Source organism: Helicoverpa armigera, chromosome 15 (genome assembly GCF_030705265.1).
Source record: "Helicoverpa armigera isolate CAAS_96S chromosome 15, ASM3070526v1, whole genome shotgun sequence".
NCBI lineage: Eukaryota > Metazoa > Arthropoda > Insecta > Lepidoptera > Noctuidae > Helicoverpa > Helicoverpa armigera.
Genome location: NC_087134.1, coordinates 9,130,711 through 9,154,446, shown reverse-complemented (window position 1 = coordinate 9,154,446; position 23,736 = coordinate 9,130,711). Strand labels below are relative to the sequence as shown.

At 37.4% G+C, this 23,736-nt stretch overlaps 2 protein-coding genes across 2 annotated transcripts in view; one reads left to right on the top strand and one right to left on the bottom strand.

The window, feature by feature from the left end:
• LOC110376221 (A disintegrin and metalloproteinase with thrombospondin motifs 16) overlaps window positions 1-2,440 on the top strand; it is a 47,708-nt gene extending 45,268 nt beyond the window's left edge. Inside the window, 4 exon segments of the mRNA XM_064038212.1 lie at window positions 170-281; window positions 496-644; window positions 1,042-1,243; window positions 1,547-2,440. Coding sequence (XP_063894282.1) covers window positions 170-281; window positions 496-644; window positions 1,042-1,243; window positions 1,547-1,677 — 594 coding nt within the window. The 3' untranslated portion in view covers window positions 1,678-2,440.
• On the bottom strand, window positions 2,435-14,061 carry LOC135117854 (augmin complex subunit dgt3-like). Its single transcript, XM_064038213.1, has 10 exons — window positions 13,795-14,061; window positions 13,107-13,319; window positions 12,531-12,720; window positions 12,100-12,278; window positions 11,624-11,734; window positions 6,601-6,756; window positions 5,253-5,430; window positions 4,569-4,786; window positions 3,919-4,081; window positions 2,435-3,380 (listed from the first exon to the last, which is right to left on the bottom strand). Exons 1-10 carry the CDS (start codon window positions 13,974-13,976, stop codon window positions 3,282-3,284), a joined length of 1,689 nt encoding a protein of 562 aa, XP_063894283.1. The 5' UTR covers window positions 13,977-14,061; the 3' UTR covers window positions 2,435-3,281.
• Between the last annotated feature and the right edge of the window lie 9,675 nt (window positions 14,062-23,736).

Sequence of the window (23,736 nt, the reverse complement as noted above, 5' to 3'; positions counted from 1 at the left end):
TAAAATGGCAAATTCGATGGGGTCAAGGTTCTACACAGGCACATTCTATTTACCAACCCATCACCTTTTATTTTCAAAAACCAATTTATATACATTAGGTCACACAAACCCCCTAAATTATTCATAACTCAGAGATTCAACAGGTAACTGAAACCATGATTATTTCCAGGGTTGCACTCAGAAGAAGTCACCATATCAATACGCGACCATGGTCTGCACCAAGTACAAAGACAGAGTGAGGAGACTATCTGGATTGGGCATGCAGATTTCACCAGCCTTAGGTACGAAATTCCAAAAGTCTTTGAAACCCAAATTCAGTGCCATCCGAGCCAAGTCTCTCTGAGAATGCCAAAAGACTGGTGATTTTACCAATCAATTATCAATCCCATTTTCCAAAAAATGGTTGGTTAAATCAACCTGAACGTGAACTCTCGTCTACATATTATCCTGAAGATCTACCGAACTTAATCTTTGGCTCCGGGAATATTTTTGCAGAGGATCCAGACCGACCATGCCGCATCGCCTGTCAAGATGAACGAGTATCTCATCGCTTCTACCTAGTCAATGGACAAGAAGGCTGGTTCCCTCTAGGAACCTCTTGCGGGAAGAGGAACTCTTCGTATTGTGTTAGCGGGAAATGCTTGGTAAGGAGATTCTTTTAATTTACCATTACTGTGACATAGGAGACATCAATTTTAGTCTTGAAAATTATCAGGATTTCTGCAGACGTCTGACTGAACTGAACGTTCTTATACAAAATCTATCAATGTTTTTTCGACTGATGGGACAAAATTGTTGTGAATGATTCACAAACACGTATCCTGAATACCTGAATAGGTACTGAGATATCATCCATCATGCCTCTTTATCTTCTCACTGCTCCTCAAACTTAAAATATTCATTTTCTCTCACTAGAGAAGGATGCCAAGTGAAATATAACGATTTCAAAGAAATATCGCCATATTTAAACCCCTAATTACTTACCAGACTAGAATCATCATCAAATCCCCTTTTTAACATTCACAAATTATTTCGTTTCAGGAGTTCGGACCAGACCACACCCCTCTCTCGGAGATGGTGTTCACGCTGCCGCTGCTGAGCCGCGCGACCAATAGCACGCGCGTCACGTGGCACACGCGGTCTTCCCGACATAAGCGTAGTCTCAGGACTGACAGGATCACTGTGAAGGCTACGCTGGATCAGGCGCATTTGGATGATATTATTGCGAGGTTGAATTTGACACGTAAGTTTAGATTTTTACCTGAAACTTCGGTCCCACCAAATTATGAGCTATTTGGATCCAAATGGAGACCAATAAAGGCAATTTGATAATTACCTTTTTACATGATCCCTTCTTTCAAGAACAGAAAAAAAATGACGGCAAGATATGCATTTAGGAAACTTCACTGTAATTTTTTTGTCCCTTAAAATGCAGACTTACCAACAGCATTTAAAAAAAATGCTGTGTGCTTATGTCGATCTTTCCAGTATTCGTTCCAGTAGAAGTTTCCCTAATTTTACAAACTAATGTATTCCTATGTTGCAGACAATTTAAACGACCACATAACATACTTCGACTCGATCCCGGAGCACATTGAGGTGGACTTCAACAACCCCATACACATCGCGCCAGAAGACACGCTGCTCAGGAAACCACCACGACCTACTTGGGACTGAGCTTATTGACTACTAAACCGTAGGGATAAAATGAGACATCTGCTGAAACTGAGGAGGGAAGAATTGGCAAAACGATCTTTTGGAAGAAATCGACAAAACAAAGCAACAAGAAAAGGTGCTAAATTTTAGTAGGTGTTAAAGGTATTGGGAAGTTGAATAACGTTATCGAATGCAACTCCATATGCTAGAAGCATCAAACGGCTTTGGAGTAGCCCTGGAAGTCTGAAAGATCGCCAAAATTAGTTCGACAAGCACTTTAAAGCAGAGTGCGATGGAGTTGTTAATCATTTCTCCAATAATGGAAATAATGTTTCAAGTCAAGGAACTGATTTTACATAAAGTACACTGCCTAAAACACTTGTAAGACTTACGAAAGTACACGTAGATTTTTTTTCTCAGATTTTCAAGACTATTAATTAAAAGTCAATCTTTTTTGGTAGATTACAAGATCAAAAACCATTTTGTTACGTGACTAACATGGTTTTTTGTACATCCAAAGTCTAAGGCATTATTTTCTATTCGTATCGCACCAAACATAACATGTTATGAACTTTGTCTTACCAAAATATGTTAGCCCTTTTCTATGGTGCTACTACGAATTTTTGGTGAACAAAATTAGTTGTGGAGAACAAATATTACAATTATTTATAAGTCATGTACATATTTCTCTAGAATTGTGATCAATTTAGTAATTTATTTATAGAGACTTTTATACCTTTGTTGATAAGTAGGTTTAAGTAATAAAAAGTTATTTTATACAAGAGTACATGTTTTATTTGAAGGCACTTTCATTTGTAACTGGGTTATACAAATTATTGCTTTGTAGACATGCATATACATACATAAATACATGTAAAAACATTTAAAATATGTATAAAATTAATCTAGTTGTACAGTTATGTATTCTTGTATCAAGAATAATTTTACAGAAACTTTTTCTGTTATTGTATAGTACAGGAGAAATAAGGGTGGCAGTAACATTTTCATAAATAGAAAAATAATATTAGGTGCCACTGTTGCCAGTATCAAACTTACTGTGCCCTATTATAATTTTTTAAACGTGTATATTGTGTACATAAGAGGTTACATAATTTAAACATTTTATATAACACTGGGTATATAAATCGACAATATGTAAGTTTCCTTAAAACAACTGTTTACTTTGAAAATTAAACATTAAAATACATAGTACACAATTGTTTTAAGAAAATTGACGGTTAAGTTGTCTATGAACTTCTAAATAGGTCTTGCATTACACATATTGAGTATATTATACTTTAAACAGTAGTAATAATTATTATATATGGTGAATAGTTACAATTCATATAATATTCGTTGAATATAGAACACAATAATTAGGAACTGCGTCCTATAAAACACAACCTTAGCATTGCTTACACGTCATACATAAAAAGACTTCGTTTTCACATTACATAATATGACAACTTGAAATAAATCCTATTGGTTAATATTTCTCAGTTTCTCCACTCTGCAGCCTAGCTCCGCTCCGGAGGACAGGCAGCCTTAATGGGCGTCAATTTCACACGTCATACCTCCTAAGCCCGTGGTAAGAAAGCTTCCATAGATTAGGTTTTTTTAATAGATTAAATATTGCAGTTGGCATTCTTTAACGCATGTAGAAGTCGAGCTGGGTCTGTTAAGAACCACTGCCATAGTTTTCTGAGATTGTGCTTATCACCGTTCTGAAAATAATAATAGATAGTAAATCAATATTTGAATTTATGAACATTAGGTTAATTTAAATTTTTTGGGAACATTGAGCTTTATTATTTACTAGCTTCTGCCAGCGGTTTCACCCGCATCCCGTGGGAACTACTTCCCATAAAAGTAGCCTATAGCCTTCCTCGATAAATGGGCTATCTAACATTGAAATAAATTTTCAAATCGGGCCAGTAGTTCCTGAGATTAGCGCGTTCACACAAACAAACAAACTCTTCAGCTTTATAATATTAGTATAGATTTCTAGCTGTTCCCCGCAGTTTCGTACGCAGCCCGGGACAAACTCTTCTCGTATTCGGACAATTAACTTATAGCTATATACAGTCAGAGTGTAACTTCTTAACATGAAAAGACATTTTCAATCAGGTCCGTAGTTTCGGAGCCATTCAACTTTCGGAACAAGAGCAAGTTTCCTCTTGATAATATTTATTTAAAGTAGTTTAGAAGACACATATATTTAAGTTTTAATCGAAATTAATTAAATTTATTTATTCCACATACCTTAACACTAGCAAACAAATTACTAGCGTCCAGCACTCTGTTATCGAATATCTGCATGTGTTGCTTCAGTGTATGCGTCAGCGCCGACACCGCGCGGTCGCTGCGCCGCGGCTGACGCGTGCAGCCGTCGTACAGGTACGTACGGAGCTGGGCTGATTCTTTGCTGAAAGAAAATACGTAAATAAAATATACAAAAATGGAAATTATAAAATACAGAATAACAGAAATTCAAAATTGCAAAATGCGATGCGGAGTCGAGTCGCATCGCATCGCAGTTTTTTGTGGGCTCACTGTAATAAACTGTGTGTATCTAAATTGAAAATAAATAAAACTTACTGATAAATAACGAAATATTACAAGAAAAGTACGCATTTAAGCAGTTTATCTGTATTTTTCAGGAATTCTTTAGATTTTTCTGGATTTATCGAAGTACTGTGCATATATGTAGTGGTCCGGATTTGAAACATCTCCTTTTATTCGAGTGCAAAAAGGCTCACTAGTTCCCTCAGGATACATATAATTATAAGTCTTCTCGGTTCTCTAAAATGTGATCCAATCACCACAGTTTTGAGAACCGAAAAGACTTTCTATCAATCTTAGCATAGATAGAATGTACCTTGTACCCGACTATCCAATGTCATAATACTTACTATTTTTCAGTAAAATTCTCTCGTCTCCTACATTCATCGTCCACATTATGTTGTAACTCCTTCACCTGTTCTTTTGTCTCATTGTATAACTTTACTATAAGGCTCGGGTCTCCTGACTGAGCACCTAATATGTGTAGTAATGCTTGAACTAGAATGTCTGATGATTGGAGTTTTTCTTCGCAGGTAGATTGTTCGGCGCATATCGCTTTCATGGAGTCCTGAAAATATATTAATAATTTAATTTAATATTCTATTTACTTTTTGATTGGGCAAAAGTACATGAGAATGTTTATACAGTTAGTTTTGAGCCACCACAAAGTTACGACAGCTATATTCAACCCCTCCGCCCGAGACTCCGAAATTATTAAACCGATTGGAAAAATTATTTCACTGTATATGGCTATATTTTATCCCGGTACAGACAGTAGTTTCTACGGGGCGAGAGTGAAACCGCGAGAAATCAGTTAGTTATATTATTTCGTTTGTTGGCTTCTAGCCTAAAGGCTCTGTAACTCAGATCTAATAAGGAGGGTTCATTCACTACTGGAAAGCTACATTATCCTGAGTAATGTACGCTATATTTTATTCGGAAACAGACTGTAGTTGACCTCGGGACGCGGGTGAAACCGCGTGGAAAAAGGAATAGTATTTTATATAACAAACGAAAATGCCTCATCTACTCACAATCCTGCTGAGCACAGCTCTGCCATCAGCCATAGCGTACTGCTTGATCTGGTCTGCGAGCTGCAGGAACTCCTCAACAGCCTTCAGCTCGTGTCGGAGTGCTGTGTACAGCACGCGGTCCAGGGAGAGCGCTCGCTGACATGTGTCCAGTAGGTGGGATAGGTCTATGTGTACTTGTCTGTGAAGGGAATATGGAGTTTAATGGATATTTTGATGTTAGTATGTGACACAGACTTGTGTGTAAACACACACTGTATGCAACAGCTCGACAGCACATAATGTAGCAATGTGCAAATACATAAAACAGGTATACCCGGTAATACAACCTTGTGGTTAGACTAGCTATAATATGTAGTTAACTTGCTTGCTTTCGTGTTTTCGCACAGGAGTCAATCAGTGTTATATTTGTTACTGCAGCTTACCTTTTCTATAATAGATCAGTGCCATTGTAATTGTTTTAGACATGTACCCTCTTAAATTAGTACCAAAACCTAAATTATTATGAACACACATGTCTCAGCCAACCTGTTAGAATATCTTTTGCTTCAAACATCTATCAATGCATAAATGCAGCTATCAGTTTGTTCAGTCAAAGCACAAGCTGATTGATTAAATGGATATTTTAATCAGTTCTCAATATAACTCACTGTCTAACAGCCAAAGCACAGTTAGCAACGGTCTCCACAGCAAGGTTGGTGCGAGTATCGACCAGTTGTCTGGCCGCGTTGTGCACTTGTTGATACAAAATGGTTTCTTCTTGGTCTAGTAGAACTTCCTATAGATAACTATCAAAACCTGCATTATTCTGAATATTTATAAACAATATAACTCACTGTCTAACAGCTAAAGCACAGTTAGCAACGGTCTCCACAGCGAGGTTGGTGCGTATCAACCAGTTGTCTGGCCGCGTTGTGCACTTGTTGATACAAAATGGTTTCTTCTTGTCTCATAGATTACTACTAATACCTGTATTATTCTTAACATTCATAAACAAAATAACTCACTGTCTAACAGCTAAAGCACAGTTAGCAACGGTCTCCACAGCAAGGTTGGTGCGAGCATCAACCAGTTGTCTGGCGCGTTGTGCACTTGTTGATACAAAATGGTTTCTTCTTGTCTCATAGATTACTACTAATACCTGTATTATTCTTAACATTCCTAAACAATATAACTTACTGTCTAACAGCTAAAGCACAGTTAGCAACAGTCTCCACAGCAAGGTTGGTGCGAGCATCAACCAGTTGTCTGGCCGCGTTGTGCACTTGTTGATACAAAATGGTTTCCTCTTGTCTCATAGATTACTACTAATACCTGTATTATTCTTAACATTAATAACAAAATAACTTACTGTCTTACGGCTAAAGCACAGTTAGCAACGGTCTCCACAGCAAGGTTGGTGCGAGTATCAACCAGTTGTCTGGCCGCGTTGTGCACTTGTTGATACAAAATGGTTTCTTCTTGGTCCAGTATTTCTAGTTCACTCTGAGCTTCTAGTAGGCATGACCTGGGGAAAAATTGTTTATTAACTTTTTTTTCTATATTTCCATTAAAATATTTCTATTATAAATGGTGTTAGAAATGTATGTAAAGACAATCCTTGAATTTGTTTCAGTCTTTCTTCTCAAGATAATCAGATAGGAAATACCGACTTCACGAAAATTTTTTGACGTAGTGTTGTTTTGAACCCATTTGCAAAATATTTAATTATCATTTATGTTCGGATAAGTACCTATAAAGTCTCTGTAACAAGCTTTACATTAAATAAGTACCTATCTAAGATATGCTTTACCATTATGACAGTCTTTTATTTTCAAAATACATGATAATAAATTTAATGGGGTCTACACACCAAAGCCGCTGACCCGGCGGCACAGCCCGGCGGCACGACTGCCGCGGCATGTGGTGTTCTATACTCTATCCACGGAAGCAAGAGCTAAAAGGTAAACAAAGAATGACAGTTTTTCAAGATGGCGGTATAACCCGACCGATGTGAAAAAGTGTCATTCTTTGTTTACCTTTTAGCTCTTGCTTCCGTGGATAGGGTATAGTAATTGTCAAATACTCTATGAAAGCCGGCGGCATGATTGTACAAAATACGGCCGGCGGGTTGGGCCGCCGCACTATGGGCGGTAAATTTCGCTCGCCTTTCGTAGGATTTTTTGAAAAATGAAATTGGTTTTCGGTATATTTTGAGTATGTAGGATTGTTGGGGACATCAAAGCATACACCAATTAATGGATCTAGGCATTTAAAAAAATATATACACGAAGATAAGAGGGTTTGTTTATTTTCAATGTATGGAATTGGAGTTTCTTTTCCTCATAAAACCTTTTCTTTATGTCATGTACGGCTGAAACTTTCAGGGGTTGTTTTTCAGACCTTAGTGAAGGTATATAATATCAATCATCTTGTTCCCGCACGGTCCCGCCTAAAAGTTATGGGCTAAATAAAAATGCCTATTTTGATGATTTTTATCCGCCATCTTTAGGTACTTAAATGACAGTTATTTATTTTTTGTGCATCTTATCAAGTACATAGTACAATAATTATTTACTTTTGACCTTAAATACCCCCACTCCACGAGAAATAGGTACCGGAATACCTCCATTATTCTATTGGTTGCTGTTTTGTCATCATGCGTTGATTTCAAGTTATTTTTTACTAAAATTGTCGGCAAATATCAGTACTGATCTACTGACTGAGTGCCACAGGTGTTCCGTATTACAGATTAAATAGAACACATTCACCTAAAGTGCATTTCCTAGAATACCTTGATTTTAAAGTATTCTCATGAACGGCCCTATTGTTAAATAATTCCATAATCTGGTCTTTCCAGGAAAACAATAACACCAAACAAAGGATCAGGTAGCGCAAAAATAGTCATAAATAACGACTGTACTAATGACCCTTTATTGAACCATAATTCATTGTTATAATACAGTTGTAAAAAACGTAAGTGTCTCGTCTAATTAGTGATAATCTCTTTTTTTTAAGTTCACTGCCTTCAGGTATTTTATTATTATTTTGTTGAAATGAATGTGTATAAATACGGAAAGAATATGAATGTAATGTATATTATATATATAAAAAAAAACTATTATAAGACTTAAAAAAGTAAATATTGGCAAAATGACTAAAAAAATAAAATTTAAATAGTCCATAAAAAGAAAAAATATATTAATCATGATCAGGGCAGTCTTCAACATTCACAAATTCAAAATTTTCTTTATTTTCAGTGGAAGTTAATGACAACAATAATTTAGCTTCTTCTGAAAGAGGTTGGTATTTAAGTTGCCTTATTTTAGGTCTAATGCTAGAAATGTAGGGATCAGACGAAACCAAGAGATTATGAATGATGTCTTCATTCGTAGCTACTCTACTAATCTTTCGTGAGCGGAAACACCGAAAATGCTTAAAGTCTTTGTTGCGCGCTTCAGAGGCTTCTTCGGATAATTTACCAATTGGGATAAAGTTGTTGTGCTCTATAATGTCGGCACCATGGATGAGCAATTTATGAACACTTGAAGGCATGTAGTACCAAGAATAAAGTTCAATAAACTTTTTTGCAGTTGCGTGACAGTAGGCTCTGAACTTTTCAACGTCGACAAATTCTCCGCATGAAATCACCTGGAGAATTACTCCAAAGCTTCGTATCAGATCTGCATCTATACCTGTTATTTGAGCAGTGGCTTCGGGATCAGCAAAAAATCTCCTTGCAGTGTTTCCATCATTCGTTGTTCCAGAACCCTGTTTCACCACATCCACGCGAAGTCCCATTTTATTCCAGAACCCTTCTTGAATTATTTTTTTCCTAATAGCCAGCTTTTCTTTAAATTCATCGCCTTTGGCCTGCCATTTCTTAAATTCAGCACGGTATGCAATATGTAGGATGCATTCCATGCATCTAATGCGAGCATGAAGCGTAGACAGGCCAAACTTATAAATTTCCTCCGTAGGCTTTTTCAGTAAAACCTGGTCTATGTCATTCATCTCCTTGGGTTTCGCTTGGCACACATCACATGTCGCTGATGATGTGTTCGATAAGATCGAAGTAATCTTACCATCAATCATCGTCATGTGTAGGTTGTGGTTTACGTGTATGCCATCAATAACAGTAGGCTGTAGAGAAGCAATTTCAGATTCAATTAACGCCATTTCTTCTTGTATATTCAAATCATTTTCTTTGGCAAATTTAAAATAAATTGGTCGGCAATAAAAAGTTGAGGATGGTTTGGGATTTTCCCAAATTATCTCCAATTCCCCATTTTCAATTTTTAGAGGCACGAATGAGCACATGAAAATGCTAGAATCGTCTCCACCTTCCATTGCCTGTTTATAATTGCTTTGTCCAGAGGCACCGTTAAAACCCCATTTACTGGTCAGAGTCAAATTATTGTTTATATTTTCAGTGTTAAGAGATTGGAATAATCTCTTCACTGTTAAATCCAACATAGATTGTAATCTCAGCTTTACTTGTGTGTCAGTTATTTGCATATCTCTTTGTTCTACGTAACACTTCTTTTTCTCGTCAGTTAAAGCACCATAACAAGGAAAAACATCACAACCCATAGATTTTGTTGCTTGTTTTAGGGTAGTGTATTGCCATTTTGACAGTCCTAAAGAAGTTGAAATTCCAAGAGCCTTGTCTGCAGAAATCACTCTCTGTTTTGGCTTAATACAAGCGCGTAGCGCTGATGCATCTTCGGGATGACGGATAATATGCCTTAATAACTCAGCGATATCTTTCTGGCTTTCATTTTCAGTAGCTTTATTTATTAAAGCATAGGCCAAGGTATCGAAGTCATTGTCGGCGACCAAATTTTCCGTTCTGCGTTTTTTTTGAAGAGGACTCAGATCGACAAACTTCTTCCTTGATAGATGTGTTGCGGTTGACGTTGACGTTGAAACTAATGCTTTTGGAGCAGGTGAATCAAAGGATGTACTTGGAGAGCAATCGGTTGTTTCTGTCGCAGACTCTAATTCCATTTCCTGATTTTCACAATCCATTTCGGTTCTATCTTGTTCCAGTGCCGGCCAATTCACTTCCAAGTCCAACCACTCTGCATATTTCCTAGTAAAATTTTCTACTGTACTGTTAGCTGATTTCCACTTTTCTTGAGATTACTTGTAAGCGTAGAACAAAATCTTTTCAACGTGATCTTGTTTTTTTCTGAATGCAAAGCGTTCACAGATACTTTCTGATATAGAACATTAGAATCAAAACTATTTTGTCGCATGAATATAAATATATCAAGATTTGAGGTAAGTCCTTCCATAATGAGCACAATAATTTCACTAGATTAGAACGTTACGATACGAATCGGTAATGATAAGTGATTTGAAAAAAAAATCCTTTCCGTATTTATACACATTCATTTCGACAAAATAATAATAAAATACCTGAAGGCAGTGAACTTAAAAAAAAGAGATTATCACTAATTAGACGAGACACTTACGTTTTTTACAACTGTATTATAACAATGAATTATGGTTCAATAAAGGGTCATTAGTACAGTCGTTATTTATGACTATTTTTGCGCTACCTGATCCTTTGTTTGGTGTTATTGTTTTCCTGGAAAGACCAGATTATGGAATTATTTAACAATAGGGCCGTTCATGAGAATACTTTAAAATCAAGGTATTCTAGGAAATGCACTTTAGGTGAATGTGTTCTATTTAATCTGTAATACGGAACACCTGTGGCACTCAGTCAGTAGATCAGTACTGATATTTGCCGACAATTTTAGTAAAAAATAACTTGAAATCAACGCATGATGACAAAACAGCAACCAATAGAATAATGGAGGTATTCCGGTACCTATTTCTCGTGGAGTGGGGGTATTTAAGGTCAAAAGTAAATAATTATTGTACTATGTACTTGATAAGATGCACAAAAAATAAATAACTGTCATTTAAGTACCTAAAGATGACGGATAAAATCATCAAAATAGGCATTTTTATTTAGCCCATAACTTTTAGGCGGGACCGTGCGGGAACAAGATGATTGATTATATACCTTCACTAAGGTCTGAAAAACAACCCCTGAAAGTTTCAGCCGTACATGACATAAAGAAAAGGTTTTATGAGGAAAAGAAACTCCAATTCCATACATTGAAAATGAACAAACCCTCTTATCTTCGTGTATATATTTTTTTAAATGCCTAGATCCATTAATTGGTGTATGCTTTGATGTCCCCAACAATCCTACATACTCAAAATATACCGAAAACAAACTTCATTTTTCAAAAATTCCTACGAAAGGCGAGCGAAATTTACCGCCCAGTGTGCGCCGGGCTGTGCCGCCGGCATCAGCGGCTTTGGTGTGTAGACACCTTAACATTCATTACATGTATTACAAGTTTGGTACGTACGTAATTTGACTAGGATGGACATCTTTGTAGTTTGCCAATAGTGTCAACTTCGCTTGTTCTCCTGCGAGCTCCACTTTCGATTCTATGTAGGCTTCTATTGCATCAGACAATCTGAAAACACAAAAAACTTACATAAGATAATGTAAATAACTGAATTTATTGAAAATTAAAAAAAAAGCAAACCTTTTTCACATAATATGTGTAAGGCGCATATTTAAAAATGACATCGTAAAAATCACAGAGTAACGATTAACGATTATGTACTACATCCCTTTTTTGCGTGGTTTTAAAACTACACAACTTTGTCATCATGTCATCATCATCATCACAGCCATAGGACATCCATCCACTGCTGAACATAGGCCTCTACAATATACTTGGATGCAATTAAAAATAATTAATTTCCTCAAAAACTAGTGAAACTAACATCCCACCAGCAATAAGAAAAACAAATTAATTAGTTACACAGCACTCACTTTTCCTCCAAACTCGTGGCTTCCACAAGCACAGCTTTCAACTCCTCATCAGAAGAACTATCATTAATTCTTCTAGAAAACCTCTTGGATGTAAATAGCTCAAAGTGTGACCTGAATAGTGTCTGCGATTGTCTGTATGTGTCAAATGGTCCAAATGTGAAGAACTTCTTTGCAATCACCTAAAAAACACAGATTTTTTAAATTTTTAATGGTACTGAAAACAGAGTAATAAGCGAAAATACTCGTACCATAATTAAAAATTCAGTAAAAACAATTTGAACATTTGATGATAAATAAGCATAATAATAGTGATTTTTATTTATAGTTAATAAAACATGTTTTGTTCAACCCTTTGTAAGATTTTCCTCAAAGATGATTAAATTCTTAATTAAATGTAATAACTGAGTAAAAATAAGTAGAAAAATCATTACCTTATCACAATGACAGTTGCTGTACATATCTAGAGTATCAGCAATCACTTCTAAGAGTCCATCGGTGATGGTTTCCACCTCCTGCGCGAGGGTCAAGCACTCTTGACCAGCCGCACTCTCATCGTCCTTCCATTGAAGGTATGATGAGTTCAACTTGGATATCTCTAGGGATAATTCCTCTTTTGTCAGTCTGGAAATTCAGAATAAGAAGCATTTAGAAATATTTTGAGAAGTGCAATCTACCTAGTCTTTTCACAACTATGTGACAGTTGGAGTTTTTATATAGAATGACTGCATGACCTGAACCCAGTCATAACAGCAACCTGAAACCCTTAGTATGACTGGTTGTCAGAAACAATAACATGGCTTTATTACTGATTGCAACCATAATGGCATACAATAATTTACTATTTATATATAGTTGAGCGGTTCTTCATTTATACCCTTTTTTGTAACAAAATGGTGGAATTTATACACAAAATTAGCAAAGCACATAATTATTGAGAGCTATTTTGCAGGTAAGTATTATGATTTATAGTGTGTGTGTGTATTGTATCTGAAATTGAATAAACATACTTATTCCGTCTCTTCAAGTCTGCCAGCACTGTTTCCTGCTTCCCCAACATAAGCAACCTTTCTTGTAACATCTTAATGTCCATTTGCACATCCTCTTTAGCTTCCTTATCTCCTGGTAAACAAATACCTTCATGCTGCTCTTGTAGGCGCCTGGTGGAAGCTTCTAGATCTTCTGAGGAAAGCAGCTGCCCTTTCTTTTCTAATTCTATGTAACTGAAATTTAAAGAAAGTGATTAATTTTAATGCTACTGTGGGCTGTAATATTCTGCTTCTTACATTGATGTAAGTGTAGCTTAGAGTGGATTATTTCTTTGAGAGTATAATGAATGATAAATGGGTGAAAATACTGGTTCTTAGCTGCGTCCAGTTAGACAAGAAGTTATCTCAACATAGTTGGGGAAGGGCTAGGTAGATAATGAAGTGATGCATAGTGTTTTGTGATTTTAGTGTTTACGTAAACAAAAGGTATTAACTACAACTTGAAATAATATAAATGCAGCTTTAACTACGACTTAATAAGTTGCAGCAATTTGTTCAAAATTTTAGCATGAATGCGACCACTGCAATTCAAAAATGGAACAGAACAAATCTGGCGTCGTGTTTCAATAATCAATTCGTAATATCAAAGATTCAATATTACGAGTTTGAAACTTATTCTGCGCAAGTATATAGATAGAATTTTACTAACCGGCATTCCTCACGGGCACTCAAAGCATTGTTGTGATCTAAATTGCTATGAAGCCATCGTAAAACACCCGCAAAGTCGCGATCGTTCAACATCCATTCAAACGATTTCTTGTAAGTGTCCGCACCCAAACTATGCAAAAATGGCACAAATTCTTCATCATTCATGTCACTTAGAGCGTTCATGTTTGATAATATGTTTTTATAACAATGTTAAATGGATAAAACATACACAAGCCGTTAATGATTTCGAAAAATTAAAACATTTCTGTTTGACATTCGAAGATGGGGTTGTCAGCTCATTGCAAAAAATATTACTACATTTCATTTAACTTTTCTGATAATCCAATACTACCAGACAAAAGTATTATTAGGAAACATTGTTATATCTATCCATTGGTTAACAAAAAATACTTATATTTACATATTGACTAGATGACACCTAAGACATCGCTCGCATCCCGAGATAACTTAGTCAACACCCGGAAATAAGCAGTTTTAACATGAAACGAACAAACTTACTTCCACAACGATTGTTGTAAAAACTGTTCTTACTGTAAACAAATCTTTTTAGTTTTGATAAAAAAAATACTGTAAATAATTTTGTAATATGATATTTTATTTTACAAAAACTACCAAGCGACACTGGAAAATTAATTTGCATCCCCAAATTTTGCATTTACGAAGATAGTTTTGTAGAGCTCAAGTAACACAAAGTATAGAATTTTCTCTCAATTATTTTTACTACTTTTACATCACAAACATTTTTTTTTTAATTACTAGCCTAATAAAGAAATGACTTGAATTATTTTCCAAATATTTAATAAACCCTTTTTGGAAGAGAGCTTTTTGACTAATTCAAAAAAGTGGAGCTTCTATGTTCGACTGTTGATGTTTATCTTATTTTACCACGATGTTTTATTAAAGTTTCGACTTGTTATATGCTATAAATACCTACACAGGAAGTTATGATTAGATGCTTACAACTTTTTTTTCTAATATTCTTCTTTTTGAGTGAGCTACAGGCTACAGACATAAACACCATAAACAAAACAAGCCCTAATATCTTAGTTTCCTCAATTCCGCCTCAAGTCACGTCGAATTATATCTACGACTGCTACTGAGTACCGAGCAATCCGGGGTTTTACGTGCCCTACCAGGCACGGGGCTGTAGGTAACACCACCAACTTCCAACCAAGCTGATTTGTGATAGTTTCTAAAAGTCACAAAGCGATTTCGAGCCGACCCGGGAATCGAATAAAGCAACCAGGCAGTTTATTTTTTCTAATGTTCAACCGCGTACCTGACACTACATAGATAAATAATAAGAACCTAGGTACTACATACCTAACACTTGAAATCTAGACTCACGTTACAGAGAGGCATATATGTACGCTAGGTATTATGTTTGCTGCGTTAACGAACATAGGACATATTCAAAACAACTGAACTTCCTTCACCAACTATCAATTTACACATCATTATCTAAATACACGTGCTACCCAAACCCAGACACCCAGACACCCACATATAACCCCTCGATCCAGAACATACTCCTGCGTCCTTTACATGGAGAACAAAATAACTAGCGGAGGTGCCATAACGGAAAATCGCCTAAGAAAGTGAAGCGCCAAAATGCGGGAACGGGGAACGTTACTGTCTTCGCCCTTAAACGAATTCTTTGGACCCGACCATTTATTGCAGTACCAAAAATCGTTGACAGGTGTTTCAAAGAACGCGAACGCCTTATTAGTTCCTTCGTAACTGATCGTTTTGGTCATGCCCACCGTGCGACTTTGACCCAGAAGAAGGCGGCTGACCTACCTGCACTATCGCATCTCCGTTCATCTTTCCTTACTCCGTGGTCTGCTCTTGACCGTGAACTTGGCTGGCGTTCAAGAGCGAGGATATGCCGAAACACGAGGGTCCTGGCTCCTGATTGGGTAACTGCGCGCCAAATTGTCACATCCTACGTTCTTTGTGTCACCATGATGAAATGATATATCGAATGACGCAGGGAATTTGTGCCTTCTTTGTTTGTTGATTGCAAAATTTGTTTATGTTGACTTCGTTGAAAATGTGTTTGTCTTGAGAGATTTTTTTTTATTATCTGATTGCTAAATTGGTTTGGATCGTTTGGGAAGACACGCATTTTTGATTTTCTGAGTAGGTATCATTGGCGGTGATTTTCGTTTTAACGTAAGGGACAAAACCAAACAGGAACACAAAAAAAATCCGGTCAGAAGCGCCTTCGAATGATTTCATAGCAAGAATTATTTTGACGGCAATTTTAAACATAGGTACATAATTACATTCTGTAACTTCACAACAGCGAGTAAATTCTTCTGTATCATTTTATTATCAATCTACATATCTATTCTGCAGTCCATCACACCCAGTTGCCATTGTCCACATAATGAGCAGTCCTCCTATTGTATAACTACACGAGTGCTGGTCGCTGCTCGTGCACTGGAGACCACTCGAGCAGACTCCTCGATGTGGCTCGCTTCCGTGTCACTACACGTTCCTATGGCTTTCTAACTGGTTTCCACTGTTGGACGGTATGAGAACAGCTGTTGGAAACTAAAGACAAGCAAATAATTTGTGGGAATGACAGTCTTGACCACCATATTGATGAAAATCTTCATCAACACTCTATTCATTGTACCTACATAGTTCAAAACAATAAGAGTTAGAAGGTAAGTATAAATACTAACTTTGCAAGACCAAGCAAAGAGTTACTATAGTAAAAAATATTTTTCATCATTTATCTATTCTATAACTATGGAGTCCATCACATCCAGTTGCCATTGCCCACATAATGAGCAGTCCTCCTATTGTATAACTACGCGAGTGCTGGTCACTGCTCGTGCACTGGAGACCACTCGAGCAGACTCCTCAATGTGGCTCGCTTCCGTGACACTACACGTTCCTATGGCTTTCAAGTGAGTTTCCATTGTAAGACGGCACGAGAACAGCTGTCAGAAACTAAAGATACAAGGTTGTAGGGTTAGTTGTAGGGTTAGTTGTAGGGATGACAGCCTCCACATTGATGATTGGTGTATTCTCGCTGTAGTAGAAGTCTCGCTGGGAATAGGGGGATTTGCCTGCAGGGTTGTCTTAGGAAGGCACATAGCGCTAGGTGAAGCGTGGTCTGAGCGAAAGAGTACTCACTTGACTGTGCTTTGGTGACATTTCAGAAAGAGGATAACTCTCTTCATTGCTTCTAAGCATTCCATTTGTAGTTTCTTCATGGTTTAGTTACTCACTACCTATTGTGTAGAAATCAAAGGCGTAATAAAATCACGTAACATTGGAAACAGACATTTATTGCCTACATAGGAAATAGGCGACATGAAGCACTCTCAACATCTCAGCGTTGTCCTCACAAAGAAAAACAATGCAGTCAGCTTGTTCAGGCACCCAGCCGATACTTTCAACCGTCCCCATCAATTTCCACCTTACCACCTCACAATAAGGTTTGAAATCCTTTCTCTATAGATGTAGGAGATGTATTGAATGGATGTCAAAAGTCCTTATCGGAGTAAAGAGCCACTAGAGTTGTTCGTGCGTTATGAATGCCTGGTACCTATTCTCTGTTTGACTTGGTTTTCGCTGCGCTTGCTGAATGCAACTACCATGTCGGTGAACTTACTAGTCGTTCTGCGGTTTTACTTGCTGGAAACCCCAATGCAAGGATATCGCAAAGTGTTGTGTATATTTTATTCTTCAGTAGGTATTATATGATGGGCAAACTTCATATTTAATTCAGTTGTAGGTTAAGTAACTTAAAGTTGAAAAGTCTGTTACGGTCCTAAATCTATAGTAATATAATAAAGGGGGCTTTACTGTTGGAAAGCTATAGGTCAGTAGTTCCCAAGCGTGTTCCCAAGGGACGCGGGTGAAACCGTGGAAAAACGGCTAGGGGATTATATACCTGTGTGTGGCTAAATATAACTAACGTAGGTATAAATCTTGGGCATCCTAATTTAATGCAAAAACTTTCTTCTATCATCACACTTTCTCTCACTATTGTTTCCATAGCCGACAATCAGCTGCTTTAAGCCCACTCATTATAATTAACACGTAGGATGCATGGAAAGTTTTTACAACTCATCTTGAACCTTAGAAGTACCTAGTTAAGTAGGTACGTACTTAGAATCTACTTAAGTAGCTAATACTTAGACAAAGATTATAAATTCAATGGTAATTCAACAAATAAGTTATCTTGAATGAATGTTTCACAAATAACACTTAAGTGACGTTTAAGCGCAGCTGCCTATAACATGTTAATAGGCGCTTTACAAGTAATAGAATATTAAACCTATTTTTACGCAACTGCAAAGTTAGTTGATTCCAGCTTTGAAATTCGGAGATTGCCTTGCGTATTTCAATTTAATCCGATGAAAGGTAGGTATAAAGTTAGGTACTATTCAGAAAACGGTTAAGTTCTTACCTAAAGGCTCTATCCGGAATATCTTCCTTGAAGAGGCGAGTGAATCCGCGAGAAAAAACCTTAGCCGAACTACCTACGTAGGTACTTACATTAATTTAATACTGATTTACTTAAAACCTTTCAAGAAAATAACGATGTCAAACCACTTACACTTTTAAGCACCAGCAACATTAATCCCCCTCTTTTGCACCTCTTTAAGGGGTTCTTTACAAAAGAGCACCCTATACATGTTGTTATAGCAAGGGTTGTATACAGGGCGTGTCTAATTAAGGCAGCTATAAAAAGAATCTATTTGTGTAAGTTGTCTGTGTATGTCAGTTTGTTTGTTTGTCTAGGACGCGAGCGGTCTGTTCTAATGTAGGTACCTACAAATATACATAGTATGTGGAATACCGAATGATGTGGAGTAGACTTTGAATATAAATAATTAAGTATCTACCTATTTGATTTTTACAGTCGTTTGTAATGATTAGGAGTTAGTTGACATTAATTTCCTGCGGTTTTTACGAAACCCCTTTTTTTTTTTTTGAGAAAACTCGTTTTCTCTGGCTTCGCCCAAGATTCACTTCCCGCAGAGGATCAAAAATGAGGTTCATTAGTTTTACGCTTAACACTATCACAGATTACTTAACTAATCACTACTTAAAGTCTTAAGTACTATTAAGACTTGTTAGTTAAGACAGTTTATAAGTAAGAATTTTCAACAGCCCTTAAGTATTACTTATTATTTAATTCACGTTTATAAGTAAGGCTGTATTTGTTTTAAAAAAATCGCACTCGTTCGGGGAAAAAATGCGATTTACGCCAAATGTCCGGGTTTTTTTTAATGTTTGTCCGGGTTTGGCGAAATTCGAGATGGCAGCCCTACCCACAAACAATCAGATCAAAGACTACTCCACGCCCATGCTCAGACAATACAAACAAAATCAGGATCATTTCGTTGGCGCCCGTACAAAAGGACCAGCGTAGACTGCGTATTGAGAAACGTAAATAAAATGTTAATAAATAGCATGAGCGCCACTCGAACCCGCCCCCTAGCGGCCTAGCGTAATAATAGCACTACGAAATAATTAGAACGTAGTTTTGTAATTTTCTTAGACTAGATTGTTTATAGTTTTGACATGAATTAAGTTCTGTTTAATTAAGCTAACATTTGTAATTTATATATAATAAATCTTAGTATCAGAAATTGATCAAAAGTTAACGTACTTTTCAATTTCTGAAACAACGTCAAAATCACCATTTTCATCTAAGTTATTTATTCAGTAGGTAACATAGTTTTGAACTTTTTTCTTTATTCCAACTTTACTGGTGTCCTCTGACCTAGCTACTAAGCGACCACGAACAAAATAATTTACCTAAAAATAATAACGATCCTTGCCAGGTTACAGCATCTTCCTTACTTTGTTTAGTTATAAACATAGCCATCAGTTGTGACCAAATGTAATCTATGTTTAGCGCCATCTATCCGTCGACACTTCAACTAATTAGTGTTTACAACCTGTCAGCGGTGAACACGGTTGATTTGACAGGTCGAAGCTATTTTAGGATCATAGGACCACTTTTTAAAAGCGTGAAAAAGTGGTAAGTACTTAATAGCAGTGAAGCACCTAAGTGCTTCACTAGATTTTTTTGCATTTTCTTTAAACCATCAGCTAATTCTAAGTACCTAAAAATTTTTTGCAGGAGTTTTGAGTGTTTATGCCATATATATATCCACTAAGAAATTTCAAGTAGGTACCTTGAAGTTCTCAACAAGATAAAAACACCCTAAGTAGACCGGTAGACGCATAAAAACTGAGAACACCTATTTTGAAGTCAGTTGAAAACGCAATCAGAAAACGAGCAAGATTTCTTGAAAACTTCTATAAATACAAACATTTATATATTTCAGCTATATTTAGCCCAGCAGACCAGTGCATCGGATTACAGTTAATGCATATCTGACGTGGGATTACCTTTAATTACCTACTATCATCTAATAAAACATGGCCGCGTCGTCTGGATATTTGATCGGTCTTTGAGACCGACTGTTGCGTGACAGGGGTTAGTATTTTATGTAGTTGTAAAGATGTCTTAGTTTGTAGCTACTAAAACATTATTTTTTTAGGAAAAAATAAAGCTTATTTGTTAAGATAGCTGGCCAGCCAGTCGCACTTTGTGAAACATTGGTTCTCAGTTGTATCCGGTAAGACTTGAAGCCTAACATAGTTTGGAAAAGACTAGGCAGATTTGAGATAGGTGACGAATCAATCACATTGGACAATATGATTAAGTTATGATCTTGATTGTCCTATTTGGATAATAGGAGGAGTCTGTCAGTCCAAGCAGTATCTATCTATCGTCTGTATGGTAGGGTCTGTCTCCAGGCTTAACCGGATGCAGCTACGATAAGTCTAATTGTTAGACTTCTGACTTCTGATTACTAGTTCTTAACGATTGCAAAAGATGTTCGATGACCACCAGCCATGTATCAGACTATTCTTTCAATTCAAGTTAAAGCTGTCTGTACAAGCTTTCAAACTCAAAACCACTATCTTTTGTACATATAAGTCGCTAATCAAACTGACAAATGCTAATTAATTTACCCTCATAATCAAGCTTATGCTGTTAGATATCTTTGTATTGGGAGGCATACCGTAAGACCGATCTTTGGGGTCTGATAACACCGTGGACGGACATCCTCATTATCACTTACGACAGACAGAGATTTGAATGACTTGACATCTGGTACCTAAGGTATTTATGATAGTAAATAACAGCTATTTTGTTCAAATATTATAACATTTTAAACATAGTAACATTTTCTTTCTGCTGAAAAAGGTTTGTCTTGAGATAGGTGTCTTGTAGATATCAATGGTTGTTAGTTGCTTACTATGTAATTATTTAGCGATACTCGCGATGTCTTTCTTTTTCTAAACACTTATTTTTCCCTGGTGTAGGTACCTACTATTATGGGCGTACTACACTATAATTATAGTAATCTGTGGTACTAGTTACCTACCTACATTATTTGCCTAATTTTGCGCACCTCAGTAAGTATCTTAACAAAAATTTTCTTTGATACTTCTGATCTCTTTAAAACAACATTTCTATGCCTTAGCTAATCAAAACCTCATAAGTGTTACCTATACATTGTACAATAACAAACAGCAAATTGGACAATGGACATTGTAATTTTAGAAATGATCTAAAACCGTCGAGGAATTCACTAGTAAAATGATAACGTATATTCGCGAGAAATGGCGTATAAAACAGATGTTTAGCCCAGTTCGTTGGCCCTATTATGTCGAACGAAATCCTGTTAAAATAATCAACTGTACGCTAATTATTGCAGTAATTGAGTTCGTCAGTCGTCATACTGAAATGGAAATGTTAATGTGCTATGCTCATTATGTAGAAAGTTTATTGAAAAAGTTCCTGAATAAAAAACTGCTGAAGTAGTCTCCAGCAATACCTAGCTAAAGTGGTCCTTAGATTTTATAATTTCACGCAATGACCAGCTATGTATTTTATGAAAAACTGCAATGTAATTTTACTGTTAAGGAAAAAAACGTGAAAAGGCTACACCATGTTAACCCGATCCACGAAAAAGATAACATAAGCTTTTTTACATAAATAAGCTTTTTTCTAAACGTATGAAAACACCAAAAAACATGACGTAAAAAACTACACCACGACACCGCATGTTACATACAAGCACATAAATACTTCCAACGAAAAAACACACGAATATTTTTACAATACAAAAAAAAACAATTGAAAGTGCAATTTACTGTAACTCCTACCAGATTACTATCAATAAAACCGTTGGGTACAAAACAAACATTGCGAAAAAAATGTCTGTTAAAAAGAGGGCGTCGCGGTGAACGGGTTAAGCCACAGAGAACAAAATGACTAGCGGAGGTGCCATAACGGAAAATCTTCTAAGAAAGTAGCACGCCAAAATGAAGGTGAGCGGGGGACGAGGAACGCTACTGTCTTCGCCCTTTCACACCCTTCTTTGGGCCCGAAATTTTTTGTTATACCAAAAATCGTTGTTGATCTCTCAAAGAACTCGAAAGCCTCGTAAGTTCGTTCGTAATTGATCGTTTTGGTCATGCCCAACGTACGTATTTGAGCTAGAAGAAGGCGCCTGACCTACCTGTATGTTATGGCATCTCCGCTTGTCTTTCCTTGCTCCGTGGTTTAAGTTAATTGCTTTCACCCTACCTGGTGTATGAGTCATGCTGGGCTTCCCTGCAATTAGAACGGCTTATGGATGCACTCTTATACCTATTTCTAATTTTCTAGGTATCTTTAATACTTACGTAGTTTATTTATAGGTAAATGTGAATTACATTGCGGGCACGCCACCATCGTGGCGGTAAGTCCCCTCTTTGAGGAGTGGCTCGGGAGGAGTCACGGCGCCCTCACGTACCGCATGACGCAGGTCCTCACCGGACACGGTTGTTTCGGGAGGTACCTGCACCGCATCGGTCGTGAGGAGGCGCCCGGTGTCACCATTGTGCGGACAGCCCCGAGGACACGGTGGACCACACAGTCCAGGTGTGCCCCGCATGGGAAGGGCACCGCCGGGTCCTCGTCGAGGCTTTGGGCGGCGGCGACCTCTCGCGTCCGGCCCTGGTTCAGGCCATGGTCCGGGGCGAGAGGGAATGGGATGCCGTCGCCTCCTTCTGCGAAGCGGTCATGCTCGAGAAGGAGGAGGCGGAACGCCAGAGAGTCCGCACCTCTCATCCCGGCCGCCGCGCTGGACCAGGTAGACACCATGGGCGCCGGGTGTCGCGAGATGACTCCCGGCCACCGTAGGCGTGGGTCTGTGGGCGGTGAGTTCGGGTGGCTCATCGTCCCTCTGTCTTCCTAGACGACAGACCCGTGTCGACGGCGCGCGTTGTTCCACGCGCTCCTCAAAGAGACGTCAGCAACCCCAGCGGCAGGCCACTGCCGGGGCTGCGGGTTGTTCGAAAGAGATACCGCGGCCCTGGTACATAAAAGGCCTATGACGGAACACGACGATTTTAGTCAGTAAGAGTCTGACACTCCCTCACCGCTGCTAACCCACAGCGGGAGGGGTCATTTGATGATTTTACGTCGATAAAAAAAAAATGTGAATTACATTGCGAAGATGAAGACCATTTTTTGCATTTTTGTGTGCCACGTAAACTTTTCCTAAACTATTGTGTTAAATTACGTAAGAACCTTTTTAATGGAAAGATGTTTAGGGAGGATTTAAAACTATACCATTTTCAGTACCTATGTAGGTATTTTTCCTAACTAAATAACAACAAATAAACAAACACCGACTTGCCTCATCAACCATCACGTTTGACGCACGAACGTTATAAATTATAATTTATGGCCATATTCCCTTCCCCTGTTGTCCAACGGAAAAATAAATTACCTACGACTATAGCTGTTTCATGGGGAATACGCGTGCAACTACTTAGGTAGTGTTCGAGGGTTTTCTGTAGTGGAAATCGATATTTTCTT